This window comes from Micropterus dolomieu, linkage group LG11 (genome assembly GCF_021292245.1).
Source record: "Micropterus dolomieu isolate WLL.071019.BEF.003 ecotype Adirondacks linkage group LG11, ASM2129224v1, whole genome shotgun sequence".
In the NCBI taxonomy this organism is placed as follows: domain Eukaryota; kingdom Metazoa; phylum Chordata; class Actinopteri; order Centrarchiformes; family Centrarchidae; genus Micropterus; species Micropterus dolomieu.
In genome coordinates, this window is record NC_060160.1 from 25,262,273 (window position 1) to 25,280,327 (window position 18,055).

An 18,055-nucleotide genomic window follows, 5' to 3' on the forward strand; every position below is an offset into this window, starting at 1 on the left:
AGGAAATCAGATCATAATACATTTTAAATTGATGTATTAATGTTTATTCACTGTTTACTTCCATATAAAAATAGTTAACAAAGTAGTTATATTCGTTCATGTATTTTACAACATTTAACTATGCTATTAAAGACATTTAAATTGAAGCTCACTGAACATTTATTTTGCTGTTTTGACTGCTGTTTAGGTGCTTGTTCTTTTAGCATCGCCATAGCTGAGTTTCATAGTTGTTAACCGTTCAGTTCAAACCACGTGCAGCTATTATTTCAGTTCATGTGTTCCACAAACTCATGAAAAAGAAACATATATATAGGTTATGTAATGCTTTGATATGTGGTTTTCCTTCCAAAAATGAATCCTTATCCTTATGGGATTGACCTTCATGCTACAGGACTGTGACACAGCGGGCAGCAGTTATATTTGCTGATCTCCTGCTCTAGAGCGCAGTGTTTACACACACCGCACATCCAGAACTGGTACTCCTGGATCGGTACACCTGTCACGATGCATGTGGGTAATTTTCCTTCCGTCCTAAAAGGGGAAAAATAGAATTAGTTGAGAATATGGTGATTTATTAAGGCCCCTATGCTCCTTCTTCCAAAACAGTGCCTTTACACACTTTAAAATAATATGATGATATGATTTTGTAGCCATACAGTTTAGGAAACTAGACATATCATTGTTTGGGGCCAGAGTTTGATCTGAACTCCCTGGTGCCCTCACCCCTCTGATGATCTGTCCAGCTCCATCATGCGGCTGTCCTTTGGGGTGTGCTTGGTGAAGATCTGCAGCGCCAGATCCTCGTAAAGCTGCCGCTGTTCAGGGTTCAGACTCTCTAAGGACTCCAGCTTGATGAAGGCCTGTGAGCAGGTGCCAAAGGCCCGGTAGGCTGCCGAACAAATGGCGAGCAGAGAGTAGATCTCCACCGCTGGGATGATGTCCTCATACTCGCGCAGGTGAAGGGCTTTAAAAATGGAGAGAAACGGTGAGACTTCCTCTCTGTTAGGTTGTATCTATTATAGGAAAATAACTTGACTTCAGCCTAGGTCCCGAGACTCTAGGTAAAGATGTGTCTATTGGCCTCACATGCAAGACGAAGTTAGTCAGGCATTGTACAGTTGTTACTGCTGTTGATTCTAAAATGAAATAAGAGCCTGTGTAAAGAGGCTTGTGAGAGCTGTGACAAAATCCATAGTAAGGATACTGATCTAATGACTCAGCACTGACTTACGTATTTACACAAATTATACCAAAGTATTTAATACAATTTAATAATGCAACAAATTCCAGAATATAGTCAACTTCAAAAATGTGTGGAGAGACAACCTGTGGAATACTTTAATTTGTGATTTTGTTTTCTTAATAAATGTGAAAAAGGAATGCACTGTATAAACTAAATAATAGCTCATGAACTCAACATCTGTCTTTGCGTAGTTATGGAAAATACTGTATATTAATTATGACATTATAAGGTCAACTGTCCTACTGTATGTAATTTTGTACCTGTGCGCATTGCGTTCTCCATGTAGCCTTGATATAGCTGCCTCTGAGCTAGCAGAAAGAAGTGATACCCCTCCGCTCCACGCCAGGCATTGTCCACAATATGATTGTCTGAAGAGGTTGAATCTTCCTCAAGCAGCCCAGCAAGTGCAAACGTTGCCTAATTCCAGCAAAAGAAGAATAAATACACTAAACCATCTACTGTCCCATACACTAGCAAATGACATACAGCACAGTACATGATGCATATCGATACCTTTTGAAAACAAGCTTTTGTTAAAGACAAATAAAGAATAATACATCCATAGTATATATACGGTATGTATGACATATATTACCTCAGACTTCTTCCCTTTGGCCTTGCTCTGCTGTGACGTCTTCACCTGCTCGTGGTAATTTTCAACAAGAAGTGCTGCCAGCACATAGAGCTTCTTCACTCGCAGTGGTCGGGTCCTTTTCTCCGCCTCCTCATCTGCTATCTGTAACAGCAGCCACAAATTCCATGGTATGTGCCCACAAACATTTCAGCAATTAATGTGCTCCATATAAGCATAGGAAATATTTATATTTGTTAAAGACTAATCATTTCCCCATTGCTTTCAAATTGCCCAGTATCTAACATAACATAAAAATGTCTGAAATGAGTTTTCCAGTTTATTCAAATGATTAACTCTGTTAAAAATACTGCTCTAAGGGTGCTGAAGGAAGCTGAAAATATTAACAATCACCATTATTATTAAGGAACACACCTCTATCTCAATGTAGAAGCCACATACAACTTGAGGTTTTTCTAGTGAGCATGAAACCAGGACTACCTTAAACATGAGTTTGGCTGCATCAAGAAAATGGTGGGCTTTCCGATACAGTTCCACTGCCTCTAAAGTTTTATTCTTCTCAAGCAGATGTGAAGCATATTTGGAAAGAAGAGATTTAATCTCCTTCATGTTGTGGGTCCTGGCGAGCTCCACCGCTTTGTTCCACTGTAAGAAATGATGACAACATTTCTTCAAAAACAAAATTACAACAGCATTATTTTTGCCTATGGCTTTTTGGCAAATTAATCTGAAATACTAATCACAAAAGTCATTGCTATGTGTGCAACATTTACTTCAATTTAGCTTTCAGTGAAAATCTGCGTCACTAAACTAGTCCATTTTTTGGCTCCCAGTACTCCAACCCTGCTGACAATGATCCATAGCTGCATATCTCACTCATAGTCAAGGCACAACAGTTGGATGGCGTGAAAAAACACTGTATTTTTCAAACATTCTGGGGATGAGCCAACAGGAAGGTTAAAGAGGAAACAGTTAAAGTGACAGCCTGTTCATTTCATTGTCAAAACCACAATATTAACGCAGGAGGAAAAACTGCACAGAAGGGAGGAAGTCAGGACTGCTAATGACTTCATGGTAACACATGGTGAATTACAGAGCAAATGTACCATCCTATAAATTAAAGCACAGCTGCAGCTTATGTTACTGATGTACATAAAGATCAAACTTGCACAAAGAACAGTTAAAAAATAATTTTTCTTGAACCAAATGCTCAAATTTACATTGGAAGAGCATAGTCCGAACGCAGCATTCACACTCTAGGGCTAAATATCACTCAGGAAGAGGATGGGAGTGGGAGGACAGCAGGTGCCACTGTGACTGCTGTGGTCCAAAGCTGTCTGAAGATCGCTGTCTTCAGAGCGTCACTGAGATATTCTGGCGCCACAGGTTTTCTGTCTGTCTCTCACCTGGTTTAGATGGACACAGGTGTCAACAGCAGCTTTGGGCTGGTTGCACTTAAGGTAAGCGTTCACAGCCTGTTCACACATGCCCACAGTGGCAAACATCTGTCCAATCTCCTGCAACATAGAGATGGAGAATGGAAATGTAGGAGATACTGTAGTGTTGGTTGTATTTAAAAGCTACAGATTCAGAGTCACTGGTGTCTGAACCTGTACATAAAGCCTAAAGAGAATATCAAAGACTTATTTTTGGTTCAACCTCAACATTTGACTCACCGGTAAAAGTTTATGATTCTCTGGAAGCGCAGTGGTCAGCCTTTCAAGACCATCGTAGTCCTCTAACATGTAGTAGCATTCTGCCAGCCTCTCCTGGTTGCGACCCTGAAGGTAGTACTGCACTGCATTGACCCTTGAAACAGAAAGGATTTATATTTAAAAATTATGTTGTTTGTTTCCTTTGATCTTAAATCATGTGGCTTTTTTTCCAAGCCTGTCTTACAACAACACTTACAAGCTCCTAAGTACACTGAAAGAGTTACTGCTCACTGTAATAATGCTTATTCTCAATACTGGCTATTCTCCTAACAATTTTTCCAATGTAAATGATGGGGGAGAAAAACCACAGTCCTTGTTCTGTGCAAGAAACGCACTGTAAAGTTTAGCTGAAGCTAACGCAAGGCTTCAGTATTTTTAGTTAAATCAAGTGGGTGTCTAAAAAGTTACACGTTTTAGTACAAAAATCACTCTTTTTGTAACTGTTCCTCCCATATGGCTCAGCAAGCACACAAGTGGGGGGAAAAAAGAGGGAATTTTGCACTCAAATGACTAACTTTGGAAGATCCCCTAACTAGTTTCAGATGAAAATCTGAATGCATTTTTGCACAGAATGAGGACTTACACTGGAAACATGTTAGGAAGGGATCACTTCACAGCTAGTATAAACAGTGTGTTCATTTTTGACCTACCCTTTAATAATGAAATCTCTTTATTGGCAGCATTAATAATACCATTCAACTTAGGCACTAACTAATTGTTATCTGCATTGTTTATAGCTTGGATACTAAATACACCACATTGTATTAACAACAGTCTTGGGATTGATAAATACACAACCAGAGAAAGAACTGGTAAACTAAATTTAAATACCATTTCTGTCTGTCAGCAAAGTAGTCTCCAATTGCATTGTACGCCTGTTCCAGCAGCGTATCATCACAGTCCCCAGAGCCAGTTTTGAGCAGCTGGAGAACCCTGAACCAGTCTCCCAGCTTGATCCTAAGGCTGATGGCAAGGTCCCTGCAAGAAATAAAACACCCAATAGCCATCACGCCTGGGGGCATAAGGTTTTGATGTCCCTATCAGATATGCCCGAACAAATATAGCTAAATATACCTGCGATCCATATCCAGATACATCCGCTCAGCTTCCTCAAAGCTGCTGAAGTAAGCTGCCACCTCCGCCTGTTTCATCGGCTCGCTCTGCAGGTTGCCCAGGCGCTTGACAAACTCGATGCCCTGGTAGTCTTTGCAACGGACGAAGGCCTGTTCAGCCGTCTTCAGATCCAGTTTCTGGAGGGCTGCCTCAGCCAGTAGACGCCTGACAGGTTCATAACGGAGAGAGAGAGGTGGTTAGCTACAATCACCAGTAAAGCTGCATGGCATGATATAACCTGTAATGGAGCTATTACTAACTCACTAACTAATCCATGACTAAGAGTGTTACTTGTAACTGTAAATCAATATGTAAGTGGTCTTTACCAAATAAGTGTCTGTAATCAAGCCATCTGTATCAAACACAATGATTCTATGACTTTATAATTCTATGAGATGAGTACAAAGAGTATCCTTATGTCACAGACTGGAACTGACTCCTAGAAAGGGAATTTTTTGATGTTGCCAGAGTTTGAGGGATGCTGTAAGAATTGACACCCCAGCCAGAGAACACACATAAGCCATTGCGATCAAGCTGCTGCTTCAAAAGACTATAACCATAAATCTCTTACACTCTATCATGCTCCCACACCAGCACAGAGTATATGTTCAGATGGAAAATGGTTCTGACCGCAGCCATTGATTAGTTAGACAATTCAGGAACTGCTTTTGAGAATAGATTTAGCTGCTTTGTATCACCACATAAAAATAAAATAACAGGGATTCAATCTCTTTATTCGTGAAAGCTTGTACATTTTTTGATTAAATGAAAATCAAAAGTTGCCCAAGAAGTGATGATTTTGTGTCAAACTAGAAGCAAAACACCAACAGATAAAGAAATGGATAGTTTACACGGGAGAGAGGCAAACTTACAGAACCTATGAGGACACAATACATGATGGTACTTTGAACTGAACATTTTAAATCATCATTTATGGCCCTATTTTCGCAGTGGCGCAACAACCAGTGCGAGCAGCAGTCCGACAGTTTTGTATATCTCTGACCTTGAAAAATGCTTTTCCCATCTGTGTGGTATTCTGATGCACAGCCCACACTGCAAAGTGCACAGATGGGAGGTTCATTTAAATGAGGGAGTGCAAAGTGAGTTGTTGGTCTTTAACTTTGTGCAGAGAATAGATGTCTTTAACCACCTCTGTTTGTTGCACGTCAAATAGCTGCCACTTTGGTGGTTTTATCAACAAGAGCAAACTAAATTCTTGGAGCAAATGCACAGCGATAATGCAATAGTGCCTAAAATTTAAATAAACAAATGTAATTAAACCCTCCCCAACCAGTAGATGTGTTTAAATCTGCATCAAAAATAATATTTAATGAGGGGAAATCACAAACATCAGTAAACCATTGTGCATTTATCTATAACTGAATATGAGTGATTACTTCCACTCTGGATCTGTTATCCACAGCTGCTTTATACTGTATGAAAACATTCGGCTTCAGTTCATTAAATCAGGACCACGCAGACAACAATACGATTTCTTCGAGAGGCTGATCCTTCATTTGTAGAGCCTGTGTCGTCAATGCCTCACTGTAATTGGCACATGTGTTTCACAGCGATGTGACCAGTGATGTGGCATTTATTAAAAACCCCGCCCTGTGATCTTTTACTCTGTGCACTGCTGCACATATACATGAATTAAAACAGTAGGTGTGCTTAAAGAGACACCCACAGAGTCTGTTGCTGCGCTTGCGCAATTATAATATGGCCCTTAAACTTAAAGCCAGGTTTTACGCTGAATCAAAAGTAAATATCAAAATGTGCATTTACCAGAGCCTTGGGTGAGGATTGTCTTCAATGAACTGTGAGGCATCTTCAATCCCAACTTTTTCAATCAATGCACGACTGTCTCTCAGGGAGCGGATTTCAAAGTTGATGAGGTTGTCCTTGTTAGGCCTCTCTGGATCCTGTCAAGCAAATGCAAAACAAAACTTTCAGTTGAAACTATGAAAAAATATATATGTTGATATTAGCATAAGTGGTTATGTTTTAACATGACTGTGTTGGGACTTAAACCATCTCTTCACCTTCATGATTTCATCAAGCAGTACAGATTTGATTTCCAGGTCTTCAAAGTTGCAAATGTATCCAGATGTTTGGACTGGTTCCTGTTTTTACAATATACAAAATACAATACATTATTGCAACAGTTGCTAAATGTTTATTTAGTGCCAATAAGACAATGCAGCTGACTGTCGCACAAACACCTGAGCACTCACCTCTGGGTCTAGGTTCCTGAAGACGTACATCCTGGTCTTCTCCATCATGGCAAACAGATCAGGATTGTCATTAGCCCACTTCATGTCCCAGACATCCTTGCGCTCAAACTTGGATGGATCTCCTGTGGATGCCTGGTTTCCTGTGCTGTCGTCTGTGGAGGCACGAACTTCCAGGTCCAACAAAGTCAGCACGCCCGCGATGTCGATTATGGCCAGGCGACTAAAGAAAACGATAATTACATTTTATAACAGCCCTGCAAATGGGAAATATTTCATCTGCTGTGCATCAAGTTAGAGAACCACGGTAATTTCTTGGGAATTCACTTTTCTTTGCATGTCGATTATCTGTATTTTAGCTATTTCTTTTTAATACAATTATTTTTACTTATTATTTTTTTCATCTACATGAAGGTATCGATACGATCGCTTTAAAACATCATACCCATTAGCTGGGGTAGCTACCCCTAGCCTACTATTGTTGTTTGTACCTGTCTTTATCTTAAGATGGACATGTAGCCACCCAAACCACTTTATTTGATATGTAGGATGTTGCATATGATTTGCCGCAGGAGCAGCACATTGTTGCCAGTGTGGCACCAGTAAAGCCCAACAGAACTGTTATCCACCCATATTTGCTCTGCGTTCTTCTAAAAACTATTCACCGTTGATGCAGGCTGCTTTCCAACACGGCCACCAGTGGAACAGTGTGAGTTACATTAGTAGAACAACCAAACATTACATTTATAAGGTTTTTGCCAGCTCATTAATATCTGGAATGTGAAAGGTTACCAATCCTAAAAAAAAAGTTCTTGTAACGAGTTCGATCAGTGCTTGCCTGGAGTTGCAGTTCAAGGACAGATAGTAGGCTCTGTTGTTCAAAATGTGTTTCTGGATGAGAACAACATTTGGGAGGCTGTATCTGTGGATGGTGCCAGACTCACGGCCCTGTAAGCACACGCACCCAGACACTCAACTTTAATTTTACTTTTTCATTTTATGGAATTATTCAAACTTTTATAAAATAAAATAGAGATGTACATACCACAATCAGGGTCTTATCTGTTGCTGTAATACAACAAATGGGATCTCGAGTTGCCTGAAACAGAACAGAAACATACACGTGAAATATGACAATTTATACAATTTATCTGTTTTACTTTATTCTCATTGAATTGATTCCTTTGTGAGCTAACGATTTATTTTAAATAAATAATAATAATAGTTATAATAAGTATATATTAAATATTAATAATTATTATCATTATCATTATCATTATTATTATTATTATTATTATTGTTATTATTACTACTACTACTACTACTACTACTACTACTACTACTACTACTACTACAGGTGTATCTAAAAATAATACATTTTATACAGAAACTTTAACAATTCAATAGGAAAGTTCCAAAATTAAAATGTAACATAATAGTTTCACAGTTTACTCTACTAAAGATGGCTCAGAAGTGTTTTTGTAGAGTGAGAGGTAGAAATGTCTTACTGTGAAGGCTTTTGCAAAATCTGTACCACTGTCATTGGCTGCAGATGGGCTGCTGTCAATGTGATAGACCCTAGAAAGGAAGGAAGTGAAAACAAATGAGAAAGAGCCAGAGAGACAGCCAGACAACCAGAAAAACAGCTGCCCTTTCCGCTGAGGTGAACTGTGGTCTGGGTGCTAGCCCTGGCAGAATATTAGGCTGTGCCTAGCCTGTCTGGAACCTCAGTGGCATTTGATTCCGATGAATGAATCCTTGTCATGGCACTGTCAGTACCAACACCCTACAGTGAGCCAGTAAACCCACAGTGTCATCCACTGACTCACAGACTCTAGCCTTGAGGTTAAGCGTGTAAGTTTCCATGATCTGCTCAATGTTTACTGTAAGTTCTGATGTGGGCATTATATTTTGTCCCCATCCACTACCTGGCTTTGTTAAATACAGTCCTCACAACACTGAGCTCCGATGTACTGTAAAAACAAAAAACTCACCTCTCTCTTCCCTCCTTCTTAGTTCTGGTCACTTGATTGATCTCCAGAGCTGTTAATTTCTTCGCCACTCTGTACTGCCACAGGTAGAAAGCCTCTTTGGATGCAGCGATCACATGTGTCTTGGTCATGGTGACAAACAGTGGATCTGACCAAGTGGGCAAGTGACAGACTTATTATAAAGAGGGTATATCATTTTGTGCCATTTGGGAGCAACTCAATACATTGTATCCACTTCTTATTTGTGTCATGGAGGGGATCATGCGTGTACCAAGCTTCAAATGCAGACTGTGTTACTAATGTTACAGACAGAGAGGATTTGAACGTTTTTTCTGGTTCTTGTTGGTCTCACACTATACAGTTTCAGTACATGCACTGTACATAAATAATAATTAGGTATTACATTTTATTTGGGTGGTGACAAGTTACATAAAATACAATTCATTCTCTTACAGTAAACTTTACCAAACTACATCAAAGATCGAAGATGAAGATTATCTGTAACTTTGAACGAGGAACAATTGTGTCCATATTTTCTTTGTGGATAAATACAAGATACTACTGTATAATACTGTTCTCAAACAGATTTATTTTCCACTTTGACTAGTCTGGCAAAACAAGCAATCATGAGGCCACGAGAGGACACACCTCCAAAATGCGTTAACTTCAACTCACTCTCTTATTATTCAACAATGTCGGGTCTCTCAAACCTGATACAGACCATGAGAAGTCTTTAAAATCTGCAGACTTTGAACTGTTCCTGAGCTTCTCAGCAAACATTTGGCCACATCAAACAGAGACAGAATGCTGACTATTTGTGTGATATAAAGACGCCCAGTGCTCACTGTCTATTTGCTATAGGACGCTGTGGGCCCATGAAAGATGTAACTGTGGGTGGCAGGTGGCAGAAAGCCAGCCACCATTTCTCTATGCACAGGGTGTGATCTTTCACATTGGCTAGAAGAATTACACGAACCTCATGGTAAATTCAGACTTTGATCAGCCCACTGCTGTGCCACAAGAAGATTATTACCACATTCACTTCTGTATTCTCACTGTATGCACTCTTGTAGGGCACATAGCTTGTTTAGAAGATGGTATAATGTCAGAACGTCACTTTAATGGAGTTCTGACAAGAAAATGTGGCATCACAAGATTAATATGTCTCTTTTTAATGTATGAACTCACCAATATCAATGTATTTTGAGTCCAGTGGAGTCCCAATGGAGTTGCACAGAATCAGGACATACTGAAAAACACACAGCAGTGCAAACTCATTCTACAGGTCAATGTATGATTCTTTATCAAAACAAATAGTTCTCATTTTGAGTGTGTGGTTTTAATTTGTACATTACCCTTGAATGACTCCCAGACTCTAACTCAGCATCCTCCTGTGTGCCAGTGAATTAGAAAAACAGGGGGCAAGACAGCAGAGAAACATTTGTGATCCTTACTCTTACATCTTACTCTCCATCTTCTACTGTATCAGCCCAAGTATGTAAAAGTACATACACAGCAATCGATAAGCTTGTCTGAATCATACAGCATGTAACTAGCATATCAAGTCAATCTGCAATGTTCATCACAACAAGATTTTTGCCAAGTTAGGACGTGTTTGTACCTGAGGCTGGGTGTCATCTGCCTTGCTGGCTAGGATGCAGAAGTCCCCTGAGGTAGTGATGGACATCAAGCTCTTGACATATTTAATAAACTTCTCGTTGTTTTTGGTGTCCCAGAATACCACACAGTAGTCTTGCCGCTCTGGCTTTGTGTAGGCATACACTACCGTGCTGCAGCAGTAGCCCCACTGTTAAGGGACATAAAAGAGCTGATGAGATTTTGTGTGACATTTGTAAACTCTGGAAAGGAAAATTTGTCAATTAATAAAAAACACATGTCCCTTCAAAGAACCCCTTTGTCTGAATAACTGTGCAGTAGCTACATCTTCCAAGTAGTACTTTTCACTGTAGGTTTATAGAAAATGGTCTGCTATGACTAATTTCACCCTTTTTATTTAAGAAAGGAATACACTACGTAGTCATCTTCAATGTGTGATAATAGACAGGAACATATGACCTATTATTTTTCTGGACAGATCCTACAAGCAAGGTGTTGTCTTTGCTGTAGGATCAAGAGTTGCTTCATAAAACTAAAACACCAAATATATGTCTAGTATGTATTTTATGACACACACCTTCCACGTGAAAGAGAAAATCAATGGCCAAAAGAACGTTTAGACACTTACAAATGGATGGAACATGTAAAGATAATCCAAACATTCTTCTAACTGAAAGACATGTGACATCCTGTTTATTTGGATTTGTCATCACTGTCACTTCATGTCACTACTTAATCTGTTTTTATAACTCTGGCCTGATCAATGCTTTTAAGCAGAGCTGGACGGGTACAAAAATCGGCCCTGGCATTTTTGGCCCAGGTGGCCTACCAACATCTGTTGGACACCCCTTACCAATACACCATCCTTCCATTTAAGGGTTCAGATTAAGGGTGCGATGAAACACATGAGATGTGACTTTGCACAAGATTGGGACCATGACAATAAGACAAGACTAGTTTAATAGGCCTACTATTTAGAAAAACTTTTTATTGATGAAATGTTTGATAGGGGGGTCTAGGGGTCCTCCCCCAGAAGACTTTGAGCATTAAACACTTAATTTCCTGCATTCTGGAGAAATTTTCTGCAACAATTTATGCTGGAATTTTTTTTTTATAAAGGTAAGCACAAAATCCAGTAGCTTATTCTTGTTTTTAGCCAAGGTTACGTTTTTTGGGACACAGTTTTCTTCTATATTTACACTGCATTGCAGGCTTATTGTGCAAATCAGCCTTCTCATAGCATTTTTATTTGTTAATTAACATTTCTTGGTGCAAGCTATTTTTCAGAACATTTTTAACAAATGCTTTCAAAAAGTGGTGGCTAGCCTCCATGTCCCCAGCGTCCCCAGTGTAAATGACCCCACCTCCCTGCTCCCTCCCTACAGGTTGAGCTACTCCATGCTAACCGCTTCACCTCCACTCTCCTCCTGCTCTCTCGCCCTCAGCTCTGTCACTTTGTCACTCTGCTCCGCTGTCTCACGCCTCCTCCTCTGCCTGTGAGCGGCCACAGCTCTCCTTTACTGTTTCAGGTGCCTGTGCCTGCACCACACAGGGTACTGCAGCTGATGTTGAAGCTACTGCAGCCCCGGTAGCAAACATAGCTGTTATTTTCGCGCATTTGGTGGCAGCTGTCTGAAGAATTTAAAAAAACTTTTGGCCCGCAACGCCAGAAACAGAGAGCAGAGGAGGAGGGAGTGGGGGCTAGTAAGGGATGTGACTGAATCAGCCCAATGTCAGTAGCCTTCAGAAAATTACCCAATGGGCCACTTTCCGTGCTTTATGGCCCGATCGTTGGCCCATTTTTTAAAAAAAGCCTATATAAATAAATAATTTATGTTAAACCGGCCCCACTGGGCATTCGCCAGATTACCAGTCCACCCTTACTTTTAAATTTGCAAACAAGGTTTTAACAGTGCTCTCGCCAGATTAAGTATAGGTTTTGTCTGTCCACGAGCATCTTTAAGAATTAATTCTCTCCCAAAAACTTTGATTAAAAGTCCCACACAAGTGTTAGCATTTACCTTGTAGTCTGGTCTTATGTTAGCAAAGTAGATGTAGGAGTCCACAGCCAGGCCAATACGCAGCCCTCCTCCCTCCCAGGCAACTCCTGTTATCTGCTTCCCAGGAACTTTTAGAGTTCTCAGATGCTGTTTGAATATCAAAAAACAAAGCAAGTGCATAATTTAAAACTTTTTTTTTCTAAGTGTCCTTGGGCTAGACACTAAACCCCAAATTGCTCTAGATGTTTGGCCAGCATCGTGAGTGGTAGCACGCTGCCATTGGTCTGTGAGTGTGAGTGTGTGCGTGAACGGTTGAATGAAAAAACCTCGTAAAGCGCTTCAGAATGTAGCCTGTTGAGAATATTTCTTAAGGGGCTTTGTTGATGTAATAAGAAAAGGTAAGACAGTTCTAGCTTAGAGTAATTTAGCTAATCCCATAAGTGTTTTCTGACATTCTAGCTTTAAGTATTTCTCACACGTACTTGTCCTTGTCAGGGAGACAACAATAGACTGATTAGTTAGAGACAGTAGCTCAGGCGTCAGGCTAGCAGATATCAGTGCTCTGGGAATCTTACAAGGTTGATTCCTACAAGAATGTTTAAAAGAACTCACTGACTCAACAGATTAGAGTATAACTCACGGATAGTGAGAGATTCCAATATGACGAAGCACTGGAGTCTAAACATCAGATAGATTAGTTATTCTAGGTGAAGGATGACCTAATAGAGAAACCTACAGGCACTAGGGGGGAGAGAGAAACATAAAAGGGACCAAAAGATGTTATCCTTCAGATTTGGTGTTGACATCTGACATGTTCACATGTTGTATGCTGGAACTGTGTCTCCTCGGCCGGGCTCAATAAACCATGCTATGTTAAACTTATTCACACTTGAACCTGGCTCACAATAATTCTTCAACATAGCCATTTACCCTTTTATCAAAAGAGAAACTAACATTGCGAGGTATTTCATTCTTAAAAAAACAGAAACAAAAGACATTGGATTCTTTATAATTCTGATCTTTATGGATAAAATTCTATGTAAGTAAAATCTTCACCCTCACCTCTCCAAATGGTGTGTAGAACTGCACAACATTAAATTCTTTCTCCATATTTGAGGCTCTGAGAGAACCCGCCACCGCCAGTACACTGCCGCAATGATTCCACTGGATACTGACCACATTGATCTGAGTGTCAATACACACCGGGTCTGAAGAAAAGGGCAGCAGCATAGCACAGCACCATTGGTAAACATTTCATTCAAGTGTAACCTGGATAATAAACTGCAATATACTGTTTTTTTTCTTACTTTCATCATTCTCGAAGCGCATAATCTGGCACCTTCCGTTGTCAAAACAGATAGCAAGACATGGACAGTCCGGTTCAATGTAACCACCAGTTCCTGCGTACCAGTGGATTCCTGCTATACTGACAGCTCCAGTTGCATTGGTGAGACAGCTGACGGTCATTTTCATCTGAAACAAAACATAGAATATAAAAAAGTCAACATATACATATATGTAATCAGTAAAAGTGAGCATATGGTAAGATCTGATGTGCCTGAAAGAAAGGCAGAATCAAAGTCAGTTTAGGTTGGCAAAGTCTGATATTTTCAAGTCCTACACTTAGGGCTTTACAAAACTTTAAAATTATTTATTATTATTATTATTTATCAGTAACAACTTAATATATCACCATTTAAAGCTTTAAAATGTTTTGCCCATAATATACCCTGTCAAAAAAATGTATGATAACAGATTCTTACAGATCTGCTCTTTCCATGTGCGCTGAAAGCTGCACCGATGAAAATACAAGGCACACACTAAAATTAACTGAACTTTCTTTACTCATGTTTATGTACTCACTATGAAGTTTCCTTGATTGTCATAGATCTGTACTTCCCCGTTGACCATGCCGAAGAGGAGGATCTTGCTATCTGGTGACCATGCTACATGAGCAAGCTGATTTCCCTTTAACTCTTTTCCCCAGATCCGGTTTCCTACCAAATAAAAAAGGCATTTATACTACTGTACATGTTCGTATCATTCCCTCAGTATGTGAACAAAGCAATCCCTGTCAAGGGACAATATTTTGCCAAATTTAGCTGGAAAAATTCTGTAATTGATTGTCATTTATTAGATTTTTAATGGTGACAGTTTAAGTCTATTTTACCATCTACAGAGCCTACAATGACGGCTCCATCTTCATACACAATGCAGATCTTCTGACCATCAGCGTTCCAACTCATGCTCCTCACCACCGACTTGTTCCGGTTGTTGATCATCTCCTCGTACCATGCACCTTCGGAGGGGGCAAAGACAAACAACTATAAAAAGCTGCGTTTCGACCAAAAGACCTCGGCTATCTTTTCAAGGGACTAAAAGGTTCCTTCAGCCCCTTATTGTGTGCGTTTCCATCGACCTGTGAAGATTAGGCAAATTAACCAGCTGATGTAGGTCTATCTGCCCTAAAAAAAAAATTTACCACTATCCATGAGCAAAATTTATAAATGAACATCAGATTTGACTGGAATTATTGAAAAACTATAGGCTATGCTTGACCATTTAAAACAGCTTGCTTTGTGTGGGAGTATAATGAAGAGACACATCATAAAGATCGTTACAAATTTAATAACATACTGGATAAAGCGATCAAGTTCTTAAAATAACCAGAGCACAGAGACAGCAGTTTGGAAGGTTATTAAAACGTTTTCAGCCGACAAGACCTGCAGATCAGCTGGCTGCATTCACGTCTGTGTCCACCTGAGCGTCGGAAGAACAGGATTTTGAACAAGCTTTATTACCTGCCGTAATCAGCTGTTCCACTTGTTTTGGAGAAGAGGAGACCGACTTCAGCTCTGTGTCAAAACTTCCTGACTGATGAAAACTTAAAACAACAACTTCAGACCCTGTATTTAGCGTAACTCCAATAGCTGTTCTGTAGTGGGAAAGGCGTTGCCGATAACAACATAGAATGTTTATCTAAACGCGCAACATGAACAGCGCTAAAATGACTGTATTCTCTATAGGGGTAAATTTTACCCGCTGGAGCTTACAGGTATAAATGCCCATTTTTTTTTTTTTTAAATCTGGCTTTATTTTAACAATAGGGGGTGCCATTCAGAAATTCACTGCAAGGCAAGCCCCCCAAAGTACCGGTACTTTTGGAAAGGGGTAAAATAAAGACCATAGAACTAAATTTAAACCCTGGTCCCTTCGGTGGAAACGCAGTGATTTCCTCCAAAAGTTCCTAGTTCTGGGGGTGTAGTTCCTTTGGTCGAAACACAGCTAAAGCCGCGCTTATTACAAGCCTACTTGTATTTTTAGTTTGATGACAGTAATCACCTTTGTAGAGCATCCATACAATGATAAGTCCATTCTGGTCACTTGTTGTCAGCTTCTCATACTGTTCGTTCCATGTGACCACTTGCACTGCGCCTGCAATGTATTAATCATAAAGCGTCAGATACATTTCCTGTGGCTCCTGTATAAACTTTAAATTTTGTGGATGCTGTCTGTTACTTACATATATTGATAATGGGTTTGCCAACTACTAAATATAACTTACCACTGTGTCCCTCTAGAGTCTGGTTCATGGACAGATTACTGGGTGCAGCGAGACCTTTAAGTTTGGCATCATCTGTTGACAAAGCATTAAAAGAGGTCAGGTTCAGAACGTCAACAATGTTCAAGCTTCTCTATGGGGGAATTTTTTAAAAAACTTTTTACAATGGGCAGCACTCATCTACAGCATTGGAACAGTAGTTAAATACCAGCAGACGTTTTACTGATTGTTGCACATTACTGTTGGTGGTCGTCTCTGTTTGTTTAACATAGCAACACAATAGCAGGTCTGTGCAACAGACGGAGTGGACAAGTTAGTGCCATTTCTACTAACTAACTGTGAGTGGACACTGAGGCACCAGGGCAGAGCCAAAAAGATTATGAAAGTTTCAGAAGATTTCTTAAACAATGTAAGAAATCATTGTTTCAGAAACCCTCAAATCTCAGTCACATGGCTATTACATAACAGCTTTGACTGTGACAGAAGAACAAAAAGTTGAATGTATGGAACATTATTAAACAAAACTCCAAAAAGTTTGCGTTTGCAATGTCATTTAGCTGACTGATTTTATTAAAGCGAATTAACAGCAATAAAAAATGTATATATGTCGAATGTTTAAATGTGAACAAGGACACATACTGTCACAAGTGAAACCAGGCCCAGCCAACATCAGATTATTGTGTAATCAACAGTGGATTTCTTTATAACAACTTTTACACATGTAGTCATTTTAGCCTTTTACTACACTGGATTTATTTATTATCATCATCATCATCGTTGTTGTTGTTGTTGTTGTTGTTGTTGTTGTGTCATATAAGTGTTATTATGTAACCAAGTCTTACCAATCTCAGATACTAGAAATGGACTAACCACCCAACAATTTTTCTGCTATGAGTGGAAGTAAGTTATTCCAGTCGTTTTAGGTAGGATATGGTTTTTTTTATCCAGCACATGTCAAACAAGTTTGCATTGTGTATTGTATGAGTTGAAACCATGAGCTTACACCAGTACTGTGCACACCGTTATTTCCATCCACTGAACTTACCTGTCTGAGTTTCAAGCTTGAGCACTCTGAGGAGACCATCGTCTCCTCCACAAGCAATGAAGCCTTGATCTTTGTTCCAGGAGACACATTTTAGATGGATATTGTTGGGGATAGCAATCTATAAAACACGGGAAATGTAAGCCACATTGTTACCAACATCTATGTCTTTGCTGAAGTTTTATATAGTTGGTCAACGTTAGGTAGAAGACCGAGAAGTGTAAGGCACTAACCTTCTTGCTGAGGTAGATAAACATGGTGGTGGTAACGTTAATGTCGTTTCAGCCGAGATGAATTGCGTACAGCGTAGTTATACTAGCATCAACAGACACTTACCCAACGCTATGTACTAAACTTGACAGCTAACGTTAACTTTTTCAACCTAGCTACATCATGCGGGCCTCGATATGGTAAATTTAACGTTAACGTTAGCTTATCCACTTAGCTTTGCTAGTTAAGGTTAACTACTTAACGCGACAGATACCGAGTACCAGAGGCGGTTACCATTAAATGTACCCTCATCAATGAAATGGCCGACTACAATTATAGCGAATAACGTAGGCGAATGTATTGGAAAAACTGTTCAAATTCGACGTTTCATCGCTTGTACTGGAGGACTGCAGTACTCGATGCTTTAGCTTCCCTCTGTCTCCCGTGGTAACCGTAAACCGGAAGCGTTGGGTTTGGGGTCTTTCTGGTAATTGTAGTTTTTCTTGTTCGTGTACTTCTGATAGACATTAATTTTGTAGAATCGTCACTCCTGTTCTATTTGAGAGTTTTGAGCTTTATTTAGCTTTACAGGGTTGTCTTGCATTTACTTAAGCCTGCTGTGAAAACGTACTTGACCCACTACCTAACTGACCACCATAAAAAAAAAGCCTAAACCAGCACAACATAGCCTATATATAATTATAATACAATTTTGCAAAAAGTGAGTCAAGTGAAGGTA

At 39.7% G+C, this 18,055-nt stretch overlaps 1 protein-coding gene across 2 annotated transcripts; it reads right to left on the bottom strand.

Annotated features, from left to right (window-relative positions):
* Positions 1-21: 21 nt before the first annotated feature.
* Positions 22-17,761, bottom strand: wdr35 (WD repeat domain 35). Of its 2 annotated transcripts, XM_046063147.1 has the most exons (28): positions 17,340-17,761; positions 17,110-17,227; positions 16,068-16,139; positions 15,845-15,937; positions 14,673-14,801; positions 14,366-14,499; positions 13,810-13,975; positions 13,565-13,710; positions 12,524-12,649; positions 10,507-10,692; positions 10,241-10,276; positions 10,074-10,134; positions 8,889-9,033; positions 8,403-8,472; positions 7,940-7,993; positions 7,733-7,842; positions 6,898-7,117; positions 6,706-6,786; positions 6,449-6,585; positions 4,625-4,828; positions 4,382-4,528; positions 3,512-3,644; positions 3,242-3,352; positions 2,316-2,480; positions 1,839-1,979; positions 1,504-1,660; positions 724-964; positions 22-531 (listed from the first exon to the last, which is right to left on the bottom strand). In XM_046063147.1, the coding sequence occupies exons 1-28, from the start codon at positions 17,361-17,363 to the stop codon at positions 381-383; spliced, it is 3,558 nt and encodes a 1,185-aa protein (XP_045919103.1). In that variant the 5' UTR covers positions 17,364-17,761; the 3' UTR covers positions 22-380. The 2 variants fall into 2 exon arrangements, with proteins under 2 accessions (XP_045919103.1, XP_045919104.1); XM_046063148.1 differs by lacking the exon at positions 10,241-10,276.
* Between the last annotated feature and the right edge of the window lie 294 nt (positions 17,762-18,055).